Here is an 18,698-nt window from a genome sequence, read left to right on the forward strand (position 1 = left end):
TACGCACATCTGTTTTGTGACGAAGAAATCACCGTACAGCCGAGCTGGAATGACGCAGGCTGACTTCACAAGTGAAGATTTGATGCAGCGCCTGCCTTGCGACCGGAAATTCAATGCACATCCCTACTGGATCGATGTACAGCCGAACTGGAACGACGCAGCTGATTCCCCAAGTGGAAGATCGACACAGTGCCATTCCGGATCGACGCAACACCTGTGACTTCTTCCCACACGCCCAGGATTCCCCCCGCATTGTCCGTGAGCGGCAAAAAGATTCCCTCATCGCAATGAGAAACCAAGACTACGTGCCGAAAAATGACACATGCAGCGTGGAAAGAAATGAGGCATCGTCTGTGCCACATCGGAAAATATGACCCACACCCTATTTTTCCACACAGCTCCTTCTCTCCGGTCTCCGTGTGTGTTATTTGTGATACAACGCAGGTACTTTGTGTAAACAAGAGACAACTGTTTATTTTTAAGACTCTTTTTAAACTTGCAAATGTGATTTCTCAACTTGTGTTTATTGGATCTTTATCGTTTTGACCTTAATTTAACCAGATACATATATAGTTTTCTAGACTTGTGTGGTGTATTTTTGTGGTGTTTTCACTGTGTTACTGTATGATTTCTTGCACAAATACTTTACACATTGCCTTCTAAGTTAAGCCGGACTGCTCAGTGCCAAGCTACCAGAGGGTGGGCACAGGATAATTTGGATTGTGTTTGACTTACCCTGACTAGGATTGTGATCCCTGTGTGGACAAGGGTGTATACCTCTGCCAACTAGAGACCCGATTTCTAACCATACATAAGTGGGATTGATTCCCACAGTAATAAGCTCAATATTAGGGGTGGAATGATGGGTGTTTCCAGGTGCATATGGAGGTGGGGAGGACACTCACTAGATAAATTGCCATATCATACGCATACCTGAAAAAAGCCAGTTTAGTTCAAGGTTTATAAATCTTTTTAGTAAATCCTTCTCTGTGTCAATGTTGGGTTAAAAAACCTCCATATATTTCAAGTAGCTCTACTCTTGTCTAATATTTCAAATACAAATGTAAAAAATTATTTCACAACGGAACTGCAATTAATTGACTAAAATTCCAAAGCATTCCCAGCACACAATCAGCTCTTAATCAGGAGTAATAATACTACCTTTATATCATTCAATATGCTCTTTCCAACTAACAACCTATTATTGAATGCAATTCAAATTTACATTTGAAATAACAACATAGTCCAACCTGTATCTCCTGTGTTTCTCAGCGGACTACTGAGTCTCATACTAAAAGTTGACTAACGGCACTGGCACTTTTTAAGTTATCAGCGTTGAACACGGTGTGCGATGTACTAATAACTTTTGCACATGCAAAGCTAGTGGTTCTCAAAAATTACGGTTTGCGAGTGCAAAAAACAGTACTGCAATGTACTAAAGGAACAGTAGCGAAAGTAATTGTTGGTCATAATGTCAATATTGGGATACGCTGGAATTGGTAGGAAGAGGGAGTGAGTGTGAAAGGGGCACCTCCCTACAGAGACGTTTACAATTGACATGCAGTAATATTATGCAATAATTAAAACAGCCTCAAATCACTGATTAGCTATCAATACCTCAACAAGCATTGGCAAAGCCAACAGGTTTCGCTTTTTTTCTATGTAACTGGCTTGGAAATATTTGAAAATTTTATAATAATGTTTGTTTTATTAAATTAAAAAACAAACATTAGAACATTTTTCTAATATTAGTAAGCCAGTTACACAGGAAAAAAGACAAAGGCGAAATGTACTGGCATGTGGGAAAGACCGGAGAAGACTGCAGAACCCAGAGGAAGACAGAAGACGGCAGAAGAGAGAAGGCATACGAAGACAGAAGATGGGAGAAGACGGAAGAAGAGAGAAGACAGGAGAAGACGGAAGACAGCATGCGGAAAAGAAGACAGCGAAGTCAGAAGAGGGTATTCAGAACGAAAAAAGAAGACCGAGAGAAGGCATTGAAGAAAGAAGACGTCAGCGAAGTAAGAAGACAGCATGCAGGAAGAAAAAAGAAGACAGCAACGAAGAAAGAAGACAGGGAAGATGGCAGCGAAGAAGGAAGACATCAGTGAAGAAAGAAGAAGTACCTTCAGCGTCGTAGCCAGCGGGAAGGACACTCGCCAGTGTCCAAGAGGAAGTGACCAGAAGGAGTACTAGGTCCACAGGCAAGTCGACGGCAAGATCGGCAAAGAAGACTAAGACAACAGCAGGAAGTGACGTGAAGAAGACGTGCTGGCCAATCCAAAGCAGGTAAATTACAGCGATGTTATAGTAAGCCAAAGGTAAGTTCAGGGAAGTAAGGGGCTGGTTCTAAACACCTTTTAAGATTTTGTACCAACAGAAGATTTCGCAAGCATGAACGCAAGCGCGTGCAGGAGAAACCTAAAAAAGGAGGATTCTACTTGCAAAGTGGAAACTGACCATGAGGAACAGATCCTGCTTAGTAAATTACAGTTTTAAGGATCCAGACGGACCGTCAAAGTGACTTTGCCATACTCCTCTGTTTACCACATCATATCATGCCACTCTTTTTGTGATCTTGCTACAGTTAGCTTTAGCTGTTCGTTGAGAGACAACACTGAATACAATACTCCACAGAGTCAATCCTTGCTCCCGGTTGGATGGCGTTCATGTCAATCCCAGTGCCTTACTCATTTTTTCCTTCCCACCCTCTCCAGAGCTTGTTGGTTTCGCAGTAGATAGATTGTTCATTCGTCCTGCTGCACACATTTCAGACAATGCCACGTTTAACGTGGTCAGTTTGTTGCCTTTCAGTGACACCTACTGGTCACTAGAAAACTGCAGCAGAAATGTGAAAGATACAAATCGCTATTGAGACACTGAAGACTGCCTTAAACAAGCAACAACGTCTGCCTATTTCGTACGGATGCTCAGGTAAGCGAGACCAAGCGGCACTGCCAATGCTTTGTTTTTTTCCATCGCAGCACCCATTCCACTATGGGACAGGATCTGCAATATTGTCATTTTAGCAAATGTGAATACAGGAATAAATATCCAATATCACTTGGAGGCCCCCAATCCCTGCTTTCCCAGGCATTCACAAAGATGTGCTAGTAACTGTTAGGGATTCTGCAAATCCTTGCAAATAACATTTTGCACTGGGACAAATTAGCGCATCCACAGAAGCACAAATGCAACTGCCATGCAAGGGTTTCTTATCCATTATGACAAAATAGTGTCCCGATTCACTGATGCAGAGAGAAAAGGCCACCTTAATAACGACTAACCCTAAATCAGTTGACGCTGCAGTACCTAGGGGTCCTTTACGATCTGTCGGCTCATCCACAAGGCTATGACCAGAACAACCATTAGTGATGTGTTTGGACAACTGGATATGAAAACGGCGGAGCCTTTGGCTGGATTTCAGAATTATAAATTAAGAGGCTAGCTTCTATTACTATAAATATTATGTCCACAGTTTCGGGTTTTCACAGAGATATTTCATTTTCACACATGTAATAAGAGCGTGGCTTTTAATAATATTTAAGGTTGAAAATACAGGCATTGGCCAGGCACGAGACTAATTCGTTACAGTTGATATGTTAATAATGTGCAAGCGAACGGCCAAGCTGTAAGCAAACCAAGCAAACAGGCAAATACTGTCAACAACTTTACTTGTACACTTTGAGGGCACGCGCTGAAACTGCAGCAGGCCCCATGTTTATGGCATTTCAAGACATGATGCTGCTAAAATACAGTGCCTTGCTAGAATCAGTGATTAGGACTACATTTTGATTATATGTTCCCAGGTTACATGTGCATAGTGACAACGTGACGTGCTGTGCTTTCATATAAGCATGCATCATATCACTTTGTACACTTCTCTCCAACCAGCATGAACATGTTGTGGCACCATCCAGAGTTTGATTCAAATTCAGAGCGACAAAGTTATCAGTCCGAAGAATGTTTTGCTCACTGTTAAACTAATGTTTTTTTTTTTTGTAAACAACAAACTGAAACACGCCTATCTGATCCAGCAAGACCTGGTCAGTAATAGATTTCCAATAAAGAATACGAAACAAGCATTGGCAAAGCCAGTTGGTCTGTGTTGGCTGTCAGCTTTTAGGTTTTGCCAGTGCATATTTTATTTTCTCGTCGTCTCTGTAAAACTTTATTGTTGGGGATCTGAGCGGCTCCTGGTAACATACATATATGAAAACATTGTATAAAAACAATGTTTTTTTTGGTGTCAAAAGGCAATCCTTGTCATAGCAGTTTGTGGTACTGAAATGAATGACTTTATCTGTGCATGTGCTCCTAGTGAATGGGAAACATGCCATCACTTACAGTACAATTAGCCAATGGGGGGAGTGGGCTGAACCATTGCCCTAAGCTGTGTATTGTAGGAGGCAGGAGAAATATTTGAATGATACGACAACATACCAAAGAATGAGGAGGACTGGCTAAATGCCCAATTATGTAATTATATTACACATATAGTATTAGTAAAGTCAAAAGGTTATGGCCAACACCAGTATCAACCAAGCCAAAAACAGCCAAACTTGATAAAACAAAATACCTGGGTGATATGAGAAAAGAGAGAAAGGATATACAATATCTAAACCTACAGGTCTGAATGGCAAGGTCAGATCAAAAGGATGCAGATTTATATATTTGTGTATTCAGCTGCACCTGAAGGACACGTATGATGGAAGGAATGGTCTCCATTTGGTTTGCCATCAACTCCAAAGTGCTTTGCTAAGTTATTAAAACTACTAGTTTAGGTTCTTAGACTGGGAGAGGCATAGTCATTCAGATAATTTAGCTGAACTCTGTCTCGGGATCATTTCCAATTCAATTTACAGTAGGTTCTGACAGTGCAGTTGTATAATCAGTTTGTCGCTATACATTCAGGTTTATTTGCAAGAACTTCAGCACAGAAAGTAGAATTCTTAGGACAGGTGATGGACTCAAACACCCGAGTCTTCCAATTTCCAGTGGAAAAGATAAGAGATAGTAAAAAAAAATTAGGTGTTTTTCCCTTTAACAGATTAGAGCAGTAAATCTGCTGTCAGCTTCTATCTATTTGATAAACTCAAGCTCTTTATATTAAAGGACTCTTCAGGTTTACAGTGTGCCATATTGAAAGGGCTTGCTAGCATGCAGTTAGAAGTATCAGTAAGCTAAAAGGTGAATGAAGTGCTGGAGTCATGGTTGCAGAAAATGGAAGCCTGAAATAACAGGGCCATTTCTGGATTTAAACCAGAATTTGTCATGGCAAAAACTTTAACGCGGGTAGCTTAGGTAGCCAGGAACGATTACAGTTTACCAATGAAACCTGACAGCTTTCGACTGTTTCCTTTTGTGAGTTTATGCAAAAAAGATCCACAGATTACATTTTGTTAATGATGATCAATGTATATGGAGTCCATTGGATCAACTTGCTAGTAGAAAGATAGCGAGAAGATTAGCAAAAGATATTTGGTATAGTCTATATCGTGAAGAATCCCAAATCTAAAAATTCGACGAAAGCTATTCAAAGTGGTGAGTATTCAGGTATCTGAAGGACCAGAACATTTTAAGTTTGCATGGTTGGCTATTCTGAGGCTTCAAAACGATTCCTCTAATGACCACTTGAAAAAGCGCACACAGGTCCATTTGAACTTGGCGGAAAGCACACATGAAGTGTCCTACAAATCAGATGAAACACAACAGCTATTCGTTATGGGCTACACTATAATCTGGACGTCTGCTTCCAGAACATGCCCACATTTCTAGTATACCATGCCTGGCAAGGAGGGCAAACAGCTTCTTCAGCCTCAAGGCAATGCTGAATGTTCCCTTTGAAGCAGATCACAAGAAAAATATCTTTCCTGCAGAGCACATATGTAAAAGATGATTGAAGTCTTCCAGGAATAGTCATAATCAGTTTTGGAGTTAGCCGTCCCAAAACTAAAATGTTATACAGGAGTGGGAAGTGGGAATTGATACATTTTAAAGCCATTCAGCCCAGCAACAAGGTCATGAGCCCTAAAGAGAAACAAGGGAGCTTAGGCAAGAACAGGCTGATAAAGACATTGATAACTATATTTTTAGAGTGTGGCTGCCACCAGATTAGCTAGCATGCCAGTGCCTTTCTTGTCTTGTTCCCCACAAGGGAAGCAACACTCAACAAAGAAGAGTGTGCAGGCAACTCTGAAGTGGAGATATACTCACACTAGAGGTCAAAAGCAAAGGTACAAAGTGAAAATAAATACGGTGGTTCAACATGCTAGGGGATTTTGGGCCTTTCCTTTCCTTGTAGAGCTCTCTTTACTACCAGCCAGTGGTATAACTTGAAGACCCTTTCCATGATGTCACAGAACATAGCCAACTAAACACGGAATACTAAATATTATAAATACAAGAGACAACATATTACTAAGAAAGGAGCCGTATTAGCCATCAATAGCCAAAAATGAAATAGTACTTCAGCAACACCATAATCGGGACATCATTCTTGGTGGGAATGCTATTGCATGGCAGGATCACTAGATGACCTGAGTTTGCCTATGTTTAAAAGCGCAAGTCAACATAACAAGTGCCTCAGAGTTCTCGCTTGAAGTGAATAAAAAGAATGAAAATATTCTTCCCGGTGATGATTTTGAAGTAGCTGCAATTCTCCTGTAAAACTATACTACTATGCCATCTCTATGAAGGTACTGGGAAAAAAGGAAGAATTAGAGAGACAATCAGATCCAGGTGGATGTCCTGTCGGACTGCCAGCCCACCACGGCAGCCCAGGTGATGGCCTCTGCTCCCCTGACATAAGACAGCCCATTCAATTTACAGATCTCAACCTCCCAGGCAGGGGGTTTGAAGCCTGCAATGCAGATGACGATGGTGGTCCAGCTGGAGGCTCAGTGAAATGCAATGCGGGTGCCATTTTGTTTTTCACTGCTTGCTATTTCTGGTTTTTGTGTGTTTTTTTTACACAAACCCAAAGTCCCAAGTTGAGAGTTTGTTTATTTGAGTTTAATTTCAGGATGCCGGGCCATTTATTTATTTCCCTTCCCCCTAGCGCCATGATTTGCATAGGGGTCCCAAGCATGGATAGTCCACCCTGCCTAGTAGAGTTTGCTTCCTACAGAAAAAAGTGTAAATTATGAAGAAGATCATCTTTGCGTTTCACAGAGCTCTCCACCCCACAGGGACAGTGTGGATATACATGTCCAAAGGGAAATCCCACGTGCAACTTCCCACACACGGTCCCCAATGTACAGCCTGCTGCCACAAACCCAACCTACTCTTCTCAGGGCCTCAGAGAAACTCTACAGACTATCTGCAGCAACCTCAGACTGAAGAGCCAAAAACCAAAAACATGTGACCTTCAAGAAACGACTTCTACACTTGACTGCTTTGAACACTACTATTATTGGTTGTAAACACAGAAGAATTATAATACTAACAATGATCGCAACAATAAGTTGTAAAATATACAAAAAATGTCATACCTTTAGCAGGGTGTACTTGAGCGATGCTGGAAGATAGTGAATCAGTTTCTTCTGCAGAGATGTACGATTCAAAGGGTTCGCTGTCGTACACATGACTCGCGTCACTTTCAGTGGTGATGGATTCAAAGGTATCATCTGCATAACTTGATTCAGGGTTCCTGGTACCTGGGTCTGTTTTTATTGACTCTACATCGGAGTCCCCAAAGCGGTCTGCCTGATCCACCATGACTCTGCAAGAAGTAACAGAAGATATAGCCAGTCAGCTTCTTTTGCTAAGTAAATGCAAATGGACATGCCTCATTTCTCATCCTCAAATAATAGCTCTGTCTGTATTATTTTGCTTAAAGAAGAAGCGTCATCAAAAGTGCAGTATCTTTTTCTCTTTTTCGTCAGATGCTTATAAAAGATGAGACCAAACAGCCATTTGACGTGGTGCACTGATATCTAAATACATTTTTAGAGGAACACGTCTTTTCCAATACCCCAACTTGAAAAGAATGGCTTTATGTAGGTTTTATAACTGTACTAAAAATGTCCTGATATGCGAGACTGTGTTGTCCTGACATAGTAGCATTTATACTCTTATGAATATTGAGCTGGTGAATGGAGATGAACTCAAAGTCCTAGAAGCAAGTGCTATCCAGAGCAGATGACCCCTGCTATCCGCAGAACCTCCACTATGGAAGCCCCCTGAGCCTGCACTTACTGACCTCTCTCCTCACAATGCCATCTGGACAATGCTTAAATCAAGTTATCTCCATCAACAGGGGTGAGAGTGACATCGCGCTACAGCTCTTGATCTTTGGTGACTGATGAACCGGGAGCAGTATGATCCCCTATGGAGTTTGGTGCTCCCCGCTCAACCTGGGTCTCTATTTGTAGCATTTGATTGACAATTTCAAATCAGCACATAGTTCCCATTTGGTCCTACAAACATTCTAAGTGAAAACGGTAAAATAAGTTTATTAAATAAATCAGAGTGGAAAGCTCAGTTAAAGTAAAGAAATTAGTCAAATAACGTAGTAACGTTCAGGTCAGCATAATACAGAGCACAAAATGGGAGAGCGATCTGGCCTGGATTTGCCTCCCAGGGCTCTCCCTACACATGAGAAAAAAAACAAAAACTTTTATAGGGTTCTAACAAAGGATTTCATACATTTTCTACAGTTATACATGCTATCATAGTCTAAACCCAAGTAGAATTAGGCAAAGAGAAACAATTGCAGAAGAACCAGTTAGGAAAGTTTCTCATAATTCTACATGAAGCTTCTCACGGCATCACCTGTCCTGGAACAAGTACCACTATACAGGGAGTGCAGAATTATTAGGCAAATGAGTATTTTGACCACATCATCCTCTTTATGCATGTTGTCTTACTCCAAGCTGTATAGGCTCGAAAGCCTACTACCAATTAAGCATATTAGGTGATGTGCATCTCTGTAATGAGAAGGGGTGTGGTCTAATGACATCAACACCCTATATCAGGTGTGCATAATTATTAGGCAACTTCCTTTCCTTTGGCAAAATGGGTCAAAAGAAGGACTTGACAGGCTCAGAAAAGTCAAAAATAGTGAGATATCTTGCAGAGGGCTGCAGCACTCTTAAAATTGCAAAGCTTCTGAAGCGTGATCATCGAACAATCAAGCGTTTCATTCAAAATAGTCAACAGGGTCGCAAGAAGCGTGTGGAAAAACCAAGGCGCAAAATAACTGCCCATGAACTGAGAAAAGTCAAGCGTGCAGCTGCCACGATGCCACTTGCCACCAGTTTGGCCATATTTCAAAGCTGCAACATCACTGGAGTGCCCAAAAGCACAAGGTGTGCAATACTCAGAGACATGGCCAAGGTAAGAAAGGCTGAAAGACGACCAACACTGAACAAGACACACAAGCTGAAACGTCAAGACTGGGCCAAGAAATATCTCAAGACTGATTTTTCTAAGGTTTTATGGACTGATGAAATGAGAGTGAGTCTTGATGGGCCAGATGGATGGGCCCGTGGCTGGATTGGTAAAGGGCAGAGAGCTCCAGTCCGACTCAGACGCCAGCAAGGTGGAGGTGGAGTACTGGTTTGGGCTGGTATCATCAAAGATGAGCTTGTGGGGCCTTTTCGGGTTGAGGATGGAGTCAAGCTCAACTCCCAGTCCTACTGCCAGTTCCTGGAAGACACCTTCTTCAAGCAGTGGTACAGGAAGAAGTCTGCATCCTTCAAGAAAAACATGGTTTTCATGCAGGACAATGCTCCATCACACGCGTCCAAGTACTCCACAGCGTGGCTGGCAAGAAAGGGTATAAAAGAAGGAAATCTAATGACATGGCCTCCTTGTTCACCTGATCTGAACCCCATTGAGAACCTGTGGTCCATCATCAAATGTGAGATTTACAAGGAGAGAAAACAGTACACCTCTCTGAACAGTGTCTGGGAGGCTGTGGTTGCTGCTGCACGCAATGTTGATGGTGAACAGATCAAAACACTGACAGAATCCATGGATGGCAGGCTTTTGAGTGTCCTTGCAAAGAAAGGTGGCTATATTGGTCACTGATTTGTTTTTGTTTTGTTTTTGAATGTCAGAAATGTATATTTGTGAATGTTGAGATGTTATATTGGTTTCACTGGTAATAATAAATAATTGAAATGGGTATATATATTTTTTTGTTAAGTTGCCTAATAATTATGCACAGTAATAGTCACCTGCACACACAGATATCCCCCTAACATAGCTAAAACTAAAAACAAACTAAAAACTACTTCCAAAAATATTCAGCTTTGATATTAATGAGTTTTTTGGGTTCATTGAGAACATGGTTGTTGTTCAATAATAATATGAATCCTCAAAAATACAACTTGCCTAATAATTCTGCACTCCCTGTATTGTGTGCGATTCTGCCAAGACACTTAACTGCAATATTAATTAGCACAAATGTTCTAAAGAACAGTGTGTGGAGGTCACCGTCCTTGCACATAAACCAAGTTTAAACTATATTCTACCCGAGGCATAAAATATTAATTTATCTACGTGGCGCAATGAAACGTGACAGTAAAATGGAATCCTAAAATCTCAGTTCTCATTTGTGCAAAGTATTACATTTCGGAAAACAGCGTCATCAGGAGCACCAAAATGTGGAGCTGAGCTGAGCTTACATTTAAAAAAAGAACAGGTTCAAAAGTCAGACGAACAATTAGACGATTACTTGCATTAGAAACAGTGCTTAATTTGAGACGGTGGTCGGCACTTATTTTTCTGCCTCAAGCATTTACTCCGAGCAAAAGACACACATGGGAAGATGGAGGAAGAGAAAATCAAAAAAGCGTCAGAGAGGGTGAAAGCAGAAAGCTGCATGTTAGAAATGGGGTCTTTGGTTGGCAGTCAGGTTACCCACTGTCCAAGCAAGGACCCTCACTTTAGTCAGGGTAAAGGAGTATCACCCTCAGCCCCCGCTCATCCCCGTGGTAGCTTGGCACAAGAAGGCAGGCTTAACTTCAAAAGCAAGGTGTAAAGTATTTGTACCAACACACACAGTAACCCAGTGAACCCACCACGAAAGGACACAATACAGGTTTAGAAAAATAGGTAATATTTATCTAAGCAAAACAAGACCAAAACTATAAAAATCCAATATACACAAGTCAAGTTATGAATTTTTAAAAGCATAAGAGTCTTAATCGTTGAAAACAGTGAGAACGCTGTTATTGCACAAAAGTACCTGGGTAGCGTCAAAATAAAGCTGCACAGGTGTGCGTGCATCGGAAAAGGCCAGCGATGCGCAATTTCTCACTCGCAAGCAAGAACGTGGGTCCTTCCTCCTCCGGTCGGGTCAGCGTGTGTCATTCCTTCTCTCCCACAAGAGAGCGTTGCGCCGATCCGGATGGGCACCTCGGGTCCGGGCAGGCTTTGCGTTGATTCTCCGTGCCCAGCAATGTTGCGTTGAAATCTAGTCCCACGATGTCAAGAAACCGCACTGCGTGTGGGCTTGCGTCATTAACAGCAGCCACTGCGGGTGTTGCACGTCGTTTCTCCAGCCATGTTGCATCAATCTACCAGCCGCGATGCAGGTAGAGTGTTGATTTTAGTAGCAAGGCCGGTAGCGTGTAATTTAGCAGCCACGAGGCGGGTGGTGTGTTGAAAGTTTCTCCTTACAGCGGTCTTTGTGTGGATTTCTGCCCTTTTCCATGAGCTGACAGGTTAGGGCACCACCTGGCAGGCAGGACTCTCAGCAGAAAGCCCAAGTGCTGGCAGAGAGAAGTCTTTGTTGTCCCTGAGACTTCAACAACAGGAGGCAAGCTCAGTTCAAGCCCTTGGAGATTCTTCACCAGTGGGAAGTCATACAAAAGTCAGTCTTTGTCCTCTCTTAGGCAAAAGCAGCTACTGCAGGCCAACCCAGCAAAGCATAGTCACAGGCAAATGGGCAGTACTCCTCCTCCAGCTTCTCAGCTCTTCTACTTGGCAGAGGTTCCTCTTGGTTCCAGAAGTAATCTGATTTTCAAGGGTTTTTTAGGTGTTCCTCTTATACCCCTTTCTGACTTTGAAATAGGTCTACTTCAAAGAGAAGTCTCTGTTGTTTCCAAGATCCTGCCTTGCCCAGGCTAGGCTCAAGACACACACCACGGGGTTGGAGACTGCATTGTGTGAGGGTAGGCACAGCCCTTTCAGGTGTAAGTGACACCTCTTCCCCTCCCTTCAGCCTAGATGGCCCATCAGGCTATGCAGGCTATATCCCCGCTCCCTTTGTGTCACTGTCTAGAGGAGAGGTACAAACAGCCCAACTGTCTGTCACTGTCTAGAGGAGAGGTACAAACAGCCCAACTGTCAAACTGACCCAGACAGGGAATCCACAAACAAGCGCAGTCACAGAATAGTGTAAGCAAGAAAATGCCTATCTTCTAAAAGTGGCATTTTCAAACACACAATGTAAAAACCAACTTCACTAAAAGATGTATTTTTAAACTGTGACCCGAACTCCACATGTCTATCTGCTCCCAAAGGGAATATACGCTTAAATAATATTTAAAGGCGGCCCTTATGTTAACCTATGAGAGAGATAGGCCTTGCAACAGTAAAAACCGAATGTGGCAGTATTTCACTGTCAGGACATGTAAAAACACATAAGTACATGTCCCACCTTTAATGTAAACCTCACCATGCCTATGGGGCGACCTAGGGCCCACCTTATTGGTGCCTTACATGTATAAAAAGGGAAGGTTTAGGCCTGGCAAGTGGGTACACTTGCCAAGTCGATTTGGCAGTTTAAAACTGCACTCACAGACACTGCAGTGGCAGGTCTGAGCCATGGCTACAGGGTTACTAATGTGGGTGGCACAACCAGTGCTGCAGGCCCACTAGTAGCATTGATTTACGGGCCCTGGGCACCTCTAGTGCACTTTACTAGGGACTTACTAGTAAATCAAATATGCCAATCACGGATAAGACAATGTACACATATAATTTATACAGGGAACACTTACACTTTAGCACTAGTCAGGAGTGGTAAAGTGTCCAGAGCAAACAAAACAGCAAAAACAGAGTCCAGCACACAGAAGCAACCTGAAAGTAAAGGCAAAAAGTTAGGGGAGACCATGCCAATGATGCCAAGTCTAACACTGCAGGAGTGAGCTGAGCGGCTCTAAATGGATTGAAGAGGCCCAAGGCGGCTTCAGGATTACGCTGCCTCTGTATTCAGTGCTCAAACATTTAATTGCAGCAGCTGCGAGTTTCAGAGGGGAGCGTGGGCACCGGCACATTTTTATTACAAATAAAGCACTGACTAGAATAATAGAAGTTACAAACCCTACTAAATGACTCAAAGACCTGCTGCAAGTGAGAGCAAGAGGATAAAGGATAGTAGAAGGGGACATTTAATATATCTATACAACACAGGCAATATGCATTAAGAACCCGGTATGAACTTTAGTCAAGAGTTATGTCAGCATATACTTCCTTCAGACCTCTGCAGTACAATGCTTCATGCTGTAGTCAGGGGTTCAGAAGGGTGATGATGTGGCCGTGTACCAGTAAATGATTTAAGAAAAAAATGTTCATATTTCAACACAGAAATAGGAGCGCAGATCTTTGAAAATAAAGGTCTGGATAGATTCACCTAAACAGAATGAAAGAAGGAGGTGAGCTCAGTACCAATTACTTTGGCTTCAAATAAGCTATTTAGACATTGTATTTGATGTCAAATCCAAGTCACCCACAATAAAAAGTGAGAATTATGTAAAGGTTATATAAAAGTATGTACACGTATCAATATTGTGCAAGTTTGACATATGACATGATCACCTGGGCTAAGATCAATTGACTTACTTTCACAGGAATACTACTTAAAACATTTTCAGACAACCCAATTTCAATTTAAAAAACATATTTCTACAGCCTGCAAACAACACTGTTAGTTGAAAAGCTGACATTGCTAGAATGATGAGGTTAGCCTATATGAATGATCAATTCTAGCATTTTACTTTACCACAAAGATCATAATTGAAGAGGCAAAACTTGTTTAAACCAGGGTTGACTAAACCGACGAATCTTCTAGCAGTTCTATGACGTGATGGAAATGATCCTCTAGCAGTTCTATGACAGGATAGATATGATCCTCCAGCAGTTCTATGACGGGATAGGTATGATCCTCTAGCAGTTCTGTGATGGATAGAAATGATCCTCTAGCAGTTCTGTGATGGATAGAAATAATCTTCCAGCAGTTCTGTGACACAATAGAGATGATCCTCTAGCAGTTCTGTGACAGGATAGAAATGATCCTCTAGCATTTCTATGATGGGATCGAAATTATCCTCTAGCAGTTCAATAACGGGACAGAGATGATCCTTTAGCAGTTCCGTGACACAATAGAAATGATCAACTAGCAGTTCTATGATGGGATAGAAATTATCCTCTAGCAGTTCTATGACTGGACAGAGATGATCCTCTAGCAGTTCTGTGGCATGATAGAAATGATACTCTAGCAGTTCTATGATGGGATAGAAATTATCCTTTAGCGGTTCTATGACAGGATAGATATGATCCTCTAGCAGTTCTGTGAAAAGATAGAATTGTTTTCAATAACCAGAGACATATTTTTTTTAAAACAATCCGAAGGCTTGTTTCATCTGGTCTTTGTAGCATAATGTTAAAGTTGTTGCATGCAAAGTGAACTTTAGAAAATCAGCTTCACCTACTCCAAAAGCAATTCTCATTGGCCTAGGCAGATTACTGCTCCATTCTACATCATGTTTACAGATCCACAATATTTTGAGTTATGGTCATATGTTATTAAATGATCTAGATCTCATCCAATGTCCCTCAACCTTTATAACAGTGTGAGAACCGCTTTGGGGGTCATAGGGCAAGCAGGGGTTGTCGGGAGGACCCTTTAGTACCCGGGTTAGGCACCCCTTCTTAGCTTAGTTTCATGGTTTGTGCCTTTTATTATTCATACACATTTTACTCATGCTTTAGCGAGCCTGCTTTAGCAATTGTTTTTGTACATTATACATTTTATCACCTGCTTCTTCTGGAAGGCAGAGTTCACGCTGCACAACATGTAATTTGTACCTTTGTCCAAGGCTTACATGTACAGAACATGATATGCTAAATTGTATTGCCAGCCCAGGGGCCAGTTTCTATGTTTCAAATGCACATTACAGCAGGACTGTTCTCCGAATAATGCATGGGCCATTATATAATAACACACAAGCCCTAGTAGGGTAGAGGGCATTCCGATCATAACCATCCTGGGACGCGTACCATATGACAGACAGCTTTGCTGATCCCGGTGCTGACTTCTCACTTTCCCGAGAGGACTGAAACCCAGACAACAGGCAGACCCCTGCTATTATATCCAGGTATGGGGCTGGGGCTAATCCCTGCCATGCAGAGGGTTACAATCCACTATGCTCTCAGATTAGGCATAGGGTTCTGGCAGGGATATCTAGACTCTCTACAATTGCACAGCATGGTGCAGTTGATCATCTTGGCTGTAATGCTGGTTGCTGTGCTCCTTTTCATCTGTCTTATTATCACAGCACATTCTTTCACAGTAGAAGACGACTTTTTCATTAAACGCATTGAAATTCAGTTTGCATTCTGTGTCTTGCCTTGGCATGCGTGAGTAACCAAGTGAGAGGGGTATGATCTGTTTCCACAATTTCCCTGAGGAGTCAGAGTGTCAGGTTCAAGTTGCCACAAATCACTTTTCACACCAACAGGTATGGAGGTTTGGGTGAGACACATTAAGCTAGCCAGGAGTTAGCCCAACAGCAGCCAAAGCGGTGTGGAATTGACTCAATCTCCCCCACTCGGTGCTGCTGCCATCCTAAACACGCAGTCTTATTACCAAAACAGGAACTTCATAACATGGTGCTACCAACGTATCAAGGATTGATACTTATTTAACAGATCTTTTGAGTAGCTCTCTCACATATGCCAAAAGGTACCCTACGCACCTTTTATACGGAGATGACCGAGGTGTTAGGGAAATAATTCTCCTCAGCTATATATGTAGCACCTATACTAGTCTGTAGGTTGTTCAAGCAAGGATACCCCAGTTGGTGTTTCTATCTCTGAATTCTATCTTACAGATATGGCACAACCAGTAGTAATTCCAGTAAACTGCAGACAAGCTGTCACATATTTACTTGCTAATGGGCTTCCTAATAGGGATGGAGGTGTTATGTTTGTGGTAGAGGCCCACAGTGCGGACAAAACAGAAACATTCTAATCAAGGGTCAATTTCCATGCAGTCAATGCATAAGGGCCATCAAAGACTTCACCTGCCAGCGCCTGGGCTGAGAGTCCTGACTTGCCAAGTCATGCCAAATCTAGTTCCTGGGCCCTTGGAAGTGAGCTCTGGTGCAACCAAGAAGAAACTAAGTACATCGACTCGAGAGTGACTTCGGAACTGACATTGCTGTCTGACTCCACGCCACTGCCTGTACTGGAGCAGTGGTCCCTGCTGAGTGCAACGACCGCGACCTGCAACCCGAAGACCCGCCAGAGTGTGAGTCTCAAGTGCTGTTTCATCAAGGTCCATGACACCCGACTCCGTCGCAGGCACCTGTGCCCTGTGGTGTGATTGCGACACCGCGGAGTCGATGCCTCGCATTTTGACCTGCTGGATTCAAAGACACTGCTGGGTTGTAAGGAACCGACTCCTCGCCACTGACACCGCATAACCTCCCCTGCCACCGTAAGGAACAGACGCCTCACCTCCACTGCCTAGCAGTAAGGAACCGATGCTGCACTGGCTTCAGTGACGCCTCACCTCTCCGACGCCGTGCAAAGTCTTTGTTTCCTCATCTTTTTTCAAGGTACTGTACTTGGAGTCCGTGCGACTCTGTGACCGTCCTGCACTCCCTCACGAGTGGCGTCAGACTATTGAGAACAGCTCCAGTTGGAGCTATTGTGTTTCTAAGCGCTATAATGAGATTTAGGCCCTCATTATGAACATAGCGGTCCGGACCGCCATGCCAGCGGTGGCGGACATTACCGCCACCGGCATGGCGGTCCGGACCGCCATATTCGGAACACTGGGAGACCACCACAGGCAGAAGTCCGCTACTGCCAGGCAACCGCTGCCAAGCAGCCTGACGATGGCAGAGCTCCTTATCTGACAGGGCAGCGCTGCACTCCGGATAAAGAACCTGTGTTCCCCCAGCATTTCCCTCGCGGTTCCCCCACCAGGAAAAGGCTGGCGCAATGGGTGCCCCAGGGCCACCCTGGGGGCCCCTGCACTGACATGTAATTATCTCCTAGCCTTTCATATCTGCCTACTGGAAGGTGTTTCAAGCAGGACGTGAAGTGCAGTGTTGAAATAGGCAGATTAATGACTCTGGGGGGTCATTCTGACCCTGGCGGTAAAATCCGCCAGGGCCAACGACCGCGGGAGCACCGCCAACAGGCTGGCGGTGCTCCCATGGGCATTCTGACCGCGGCGGTACAGCCGCGGTCAGAAACGGAAAACCGGCGGTGTACCGCCGGTTTCCCGCTGCCCTGGGGAATCCTCCATGGCGGCGCAGCTTGCTGCGCCGCCATAGGGATTCCGACCCCCATACCGCCATCCTGTTCCTGGTGGTTTTGGCCGCTGGGAACAGAATGGCGGTATGGGGTGTCGTGGGGCCCCGTAACAGGGCCCCACAAAGATTTTCAGTGTCTGCCATGCAGACACTGAGAATCGCGACGGGTGCAACTGCACCCGTCGCACCCCTTCCACTCCGCCGGCTCCATTCGGAGCCGGCATCCTCATGGAAGGGTGTTTCCCGCTGGGCTGGCGGGCGGCCTTCTGGCGGTCGCCCGCCAGCCCAGCGGGAAACCCAGAATACCCACGGCGGTCTTTTGACCGCGCAGCGGTATTCTGGCGGTCCCAGCCAGGCCGGCGGCTTCTGCCGCCGGCCGGGGTCAGAATGACCCCCTCTGTGTATTAACCATTCAGCAGATGGTATTTCAGCTACAGAAAAAGGCAACGTTTTTAATTTCTCAATGTTTAGCATGACATATGTCGCTTCCTTTTTAGCCATTATTTGTTGCTGTCGCATCAAATTAAATGTTGAAATGATGTCCCTGTCCCTAACGTGTTGCCAGGGAACGCGACCAGATTTCAGTGTCTGTAGAGTCCAACCCAACTGCATAATGGACCTTTGCTGGCTTTGTCCATGTTGTAGAAATGACATGTCACTTTGTACAATGTCTATTGCAGAAGAAACAATGTTGTTTAATGTGTATATGCAGTCGGAAAAGGTGTTAATTCCGTTAACTATAACCGATAATGTTTTCTGTAAATTTTCCTGATCTATTTGCCTTAACTGGGCAGCACCTTCTTGTTGGGAAAGTTTCCAAATTTCATTGTAGTCTGCATATAAGAAGCGCTTTTTATGTTGTCTTCTGGGGCCTAACAGGAAATCCTGCAAATCTGTATCGTTAGACAGGAGACTGAGGTGTTCTTTCACAGCATCCAGTGAAGAACTTTTTAACCATTGCTGGCACAGTTTCCCTACACTGTATGTTGTTACTATGCCTGAATGATCTGATGATACATAGAGAGGGTCTAGCCTATTTGTTCTAAAAAACCCTGTGGAGTTTACAAAACGTGCATGACAACCATTTGTGTCTACTGGCCACAATAACCACCCACCAGAAGGTGAAAGTGATGTGTTAAATGTTCCCTTTTGGACCCATTCACCAAGCTGGTTTTCCGTTGCATTAATGTATTTCTG

At 43.6% G+C, this 18,698-nt stretch overlaps 1 protein-coding gene across 1 annotated transcript in view; it reads right to left on the reverse strand.

The window, feature by feature from the left end:
• Nucleotides 1-18,698, reverse strand: part of C2_1H8orf48 (chromosome 2_1 C8orf48 homolog) — a 268,634-nt gene that overhangs the window by 159,426 nt on the left and 90,510 nt on the right. The window contains exon 2 of the mRNA XM_069210512.1: nt 7,494-7,723. Coding sequence (XP_069066613.1) covers nt 7,494-7,719 — 226 coding nt within the window. The 5' untranslated portion in view covers nt 7,720-7,723. The remainder of the gene's footprint in view (nt 1-7,493; nt 7,724-18,698) is intronic.

Source organism: Pleurodeles waltl, chromosome 2_1, assembly GCF_031143425.1.
Source record: "Pleurodeles waltl isolate 20211129_DDA chromosome 2_1, aPleWal1.hap1.20221129, whole genome shotgun sequence".
Taxonomy (NCBI): Eukaryota; Metazoa; Chordata; class Amphibia; order Caudata; family Salamandridae; genus Pleurodeles; species Pleurodeles waltl.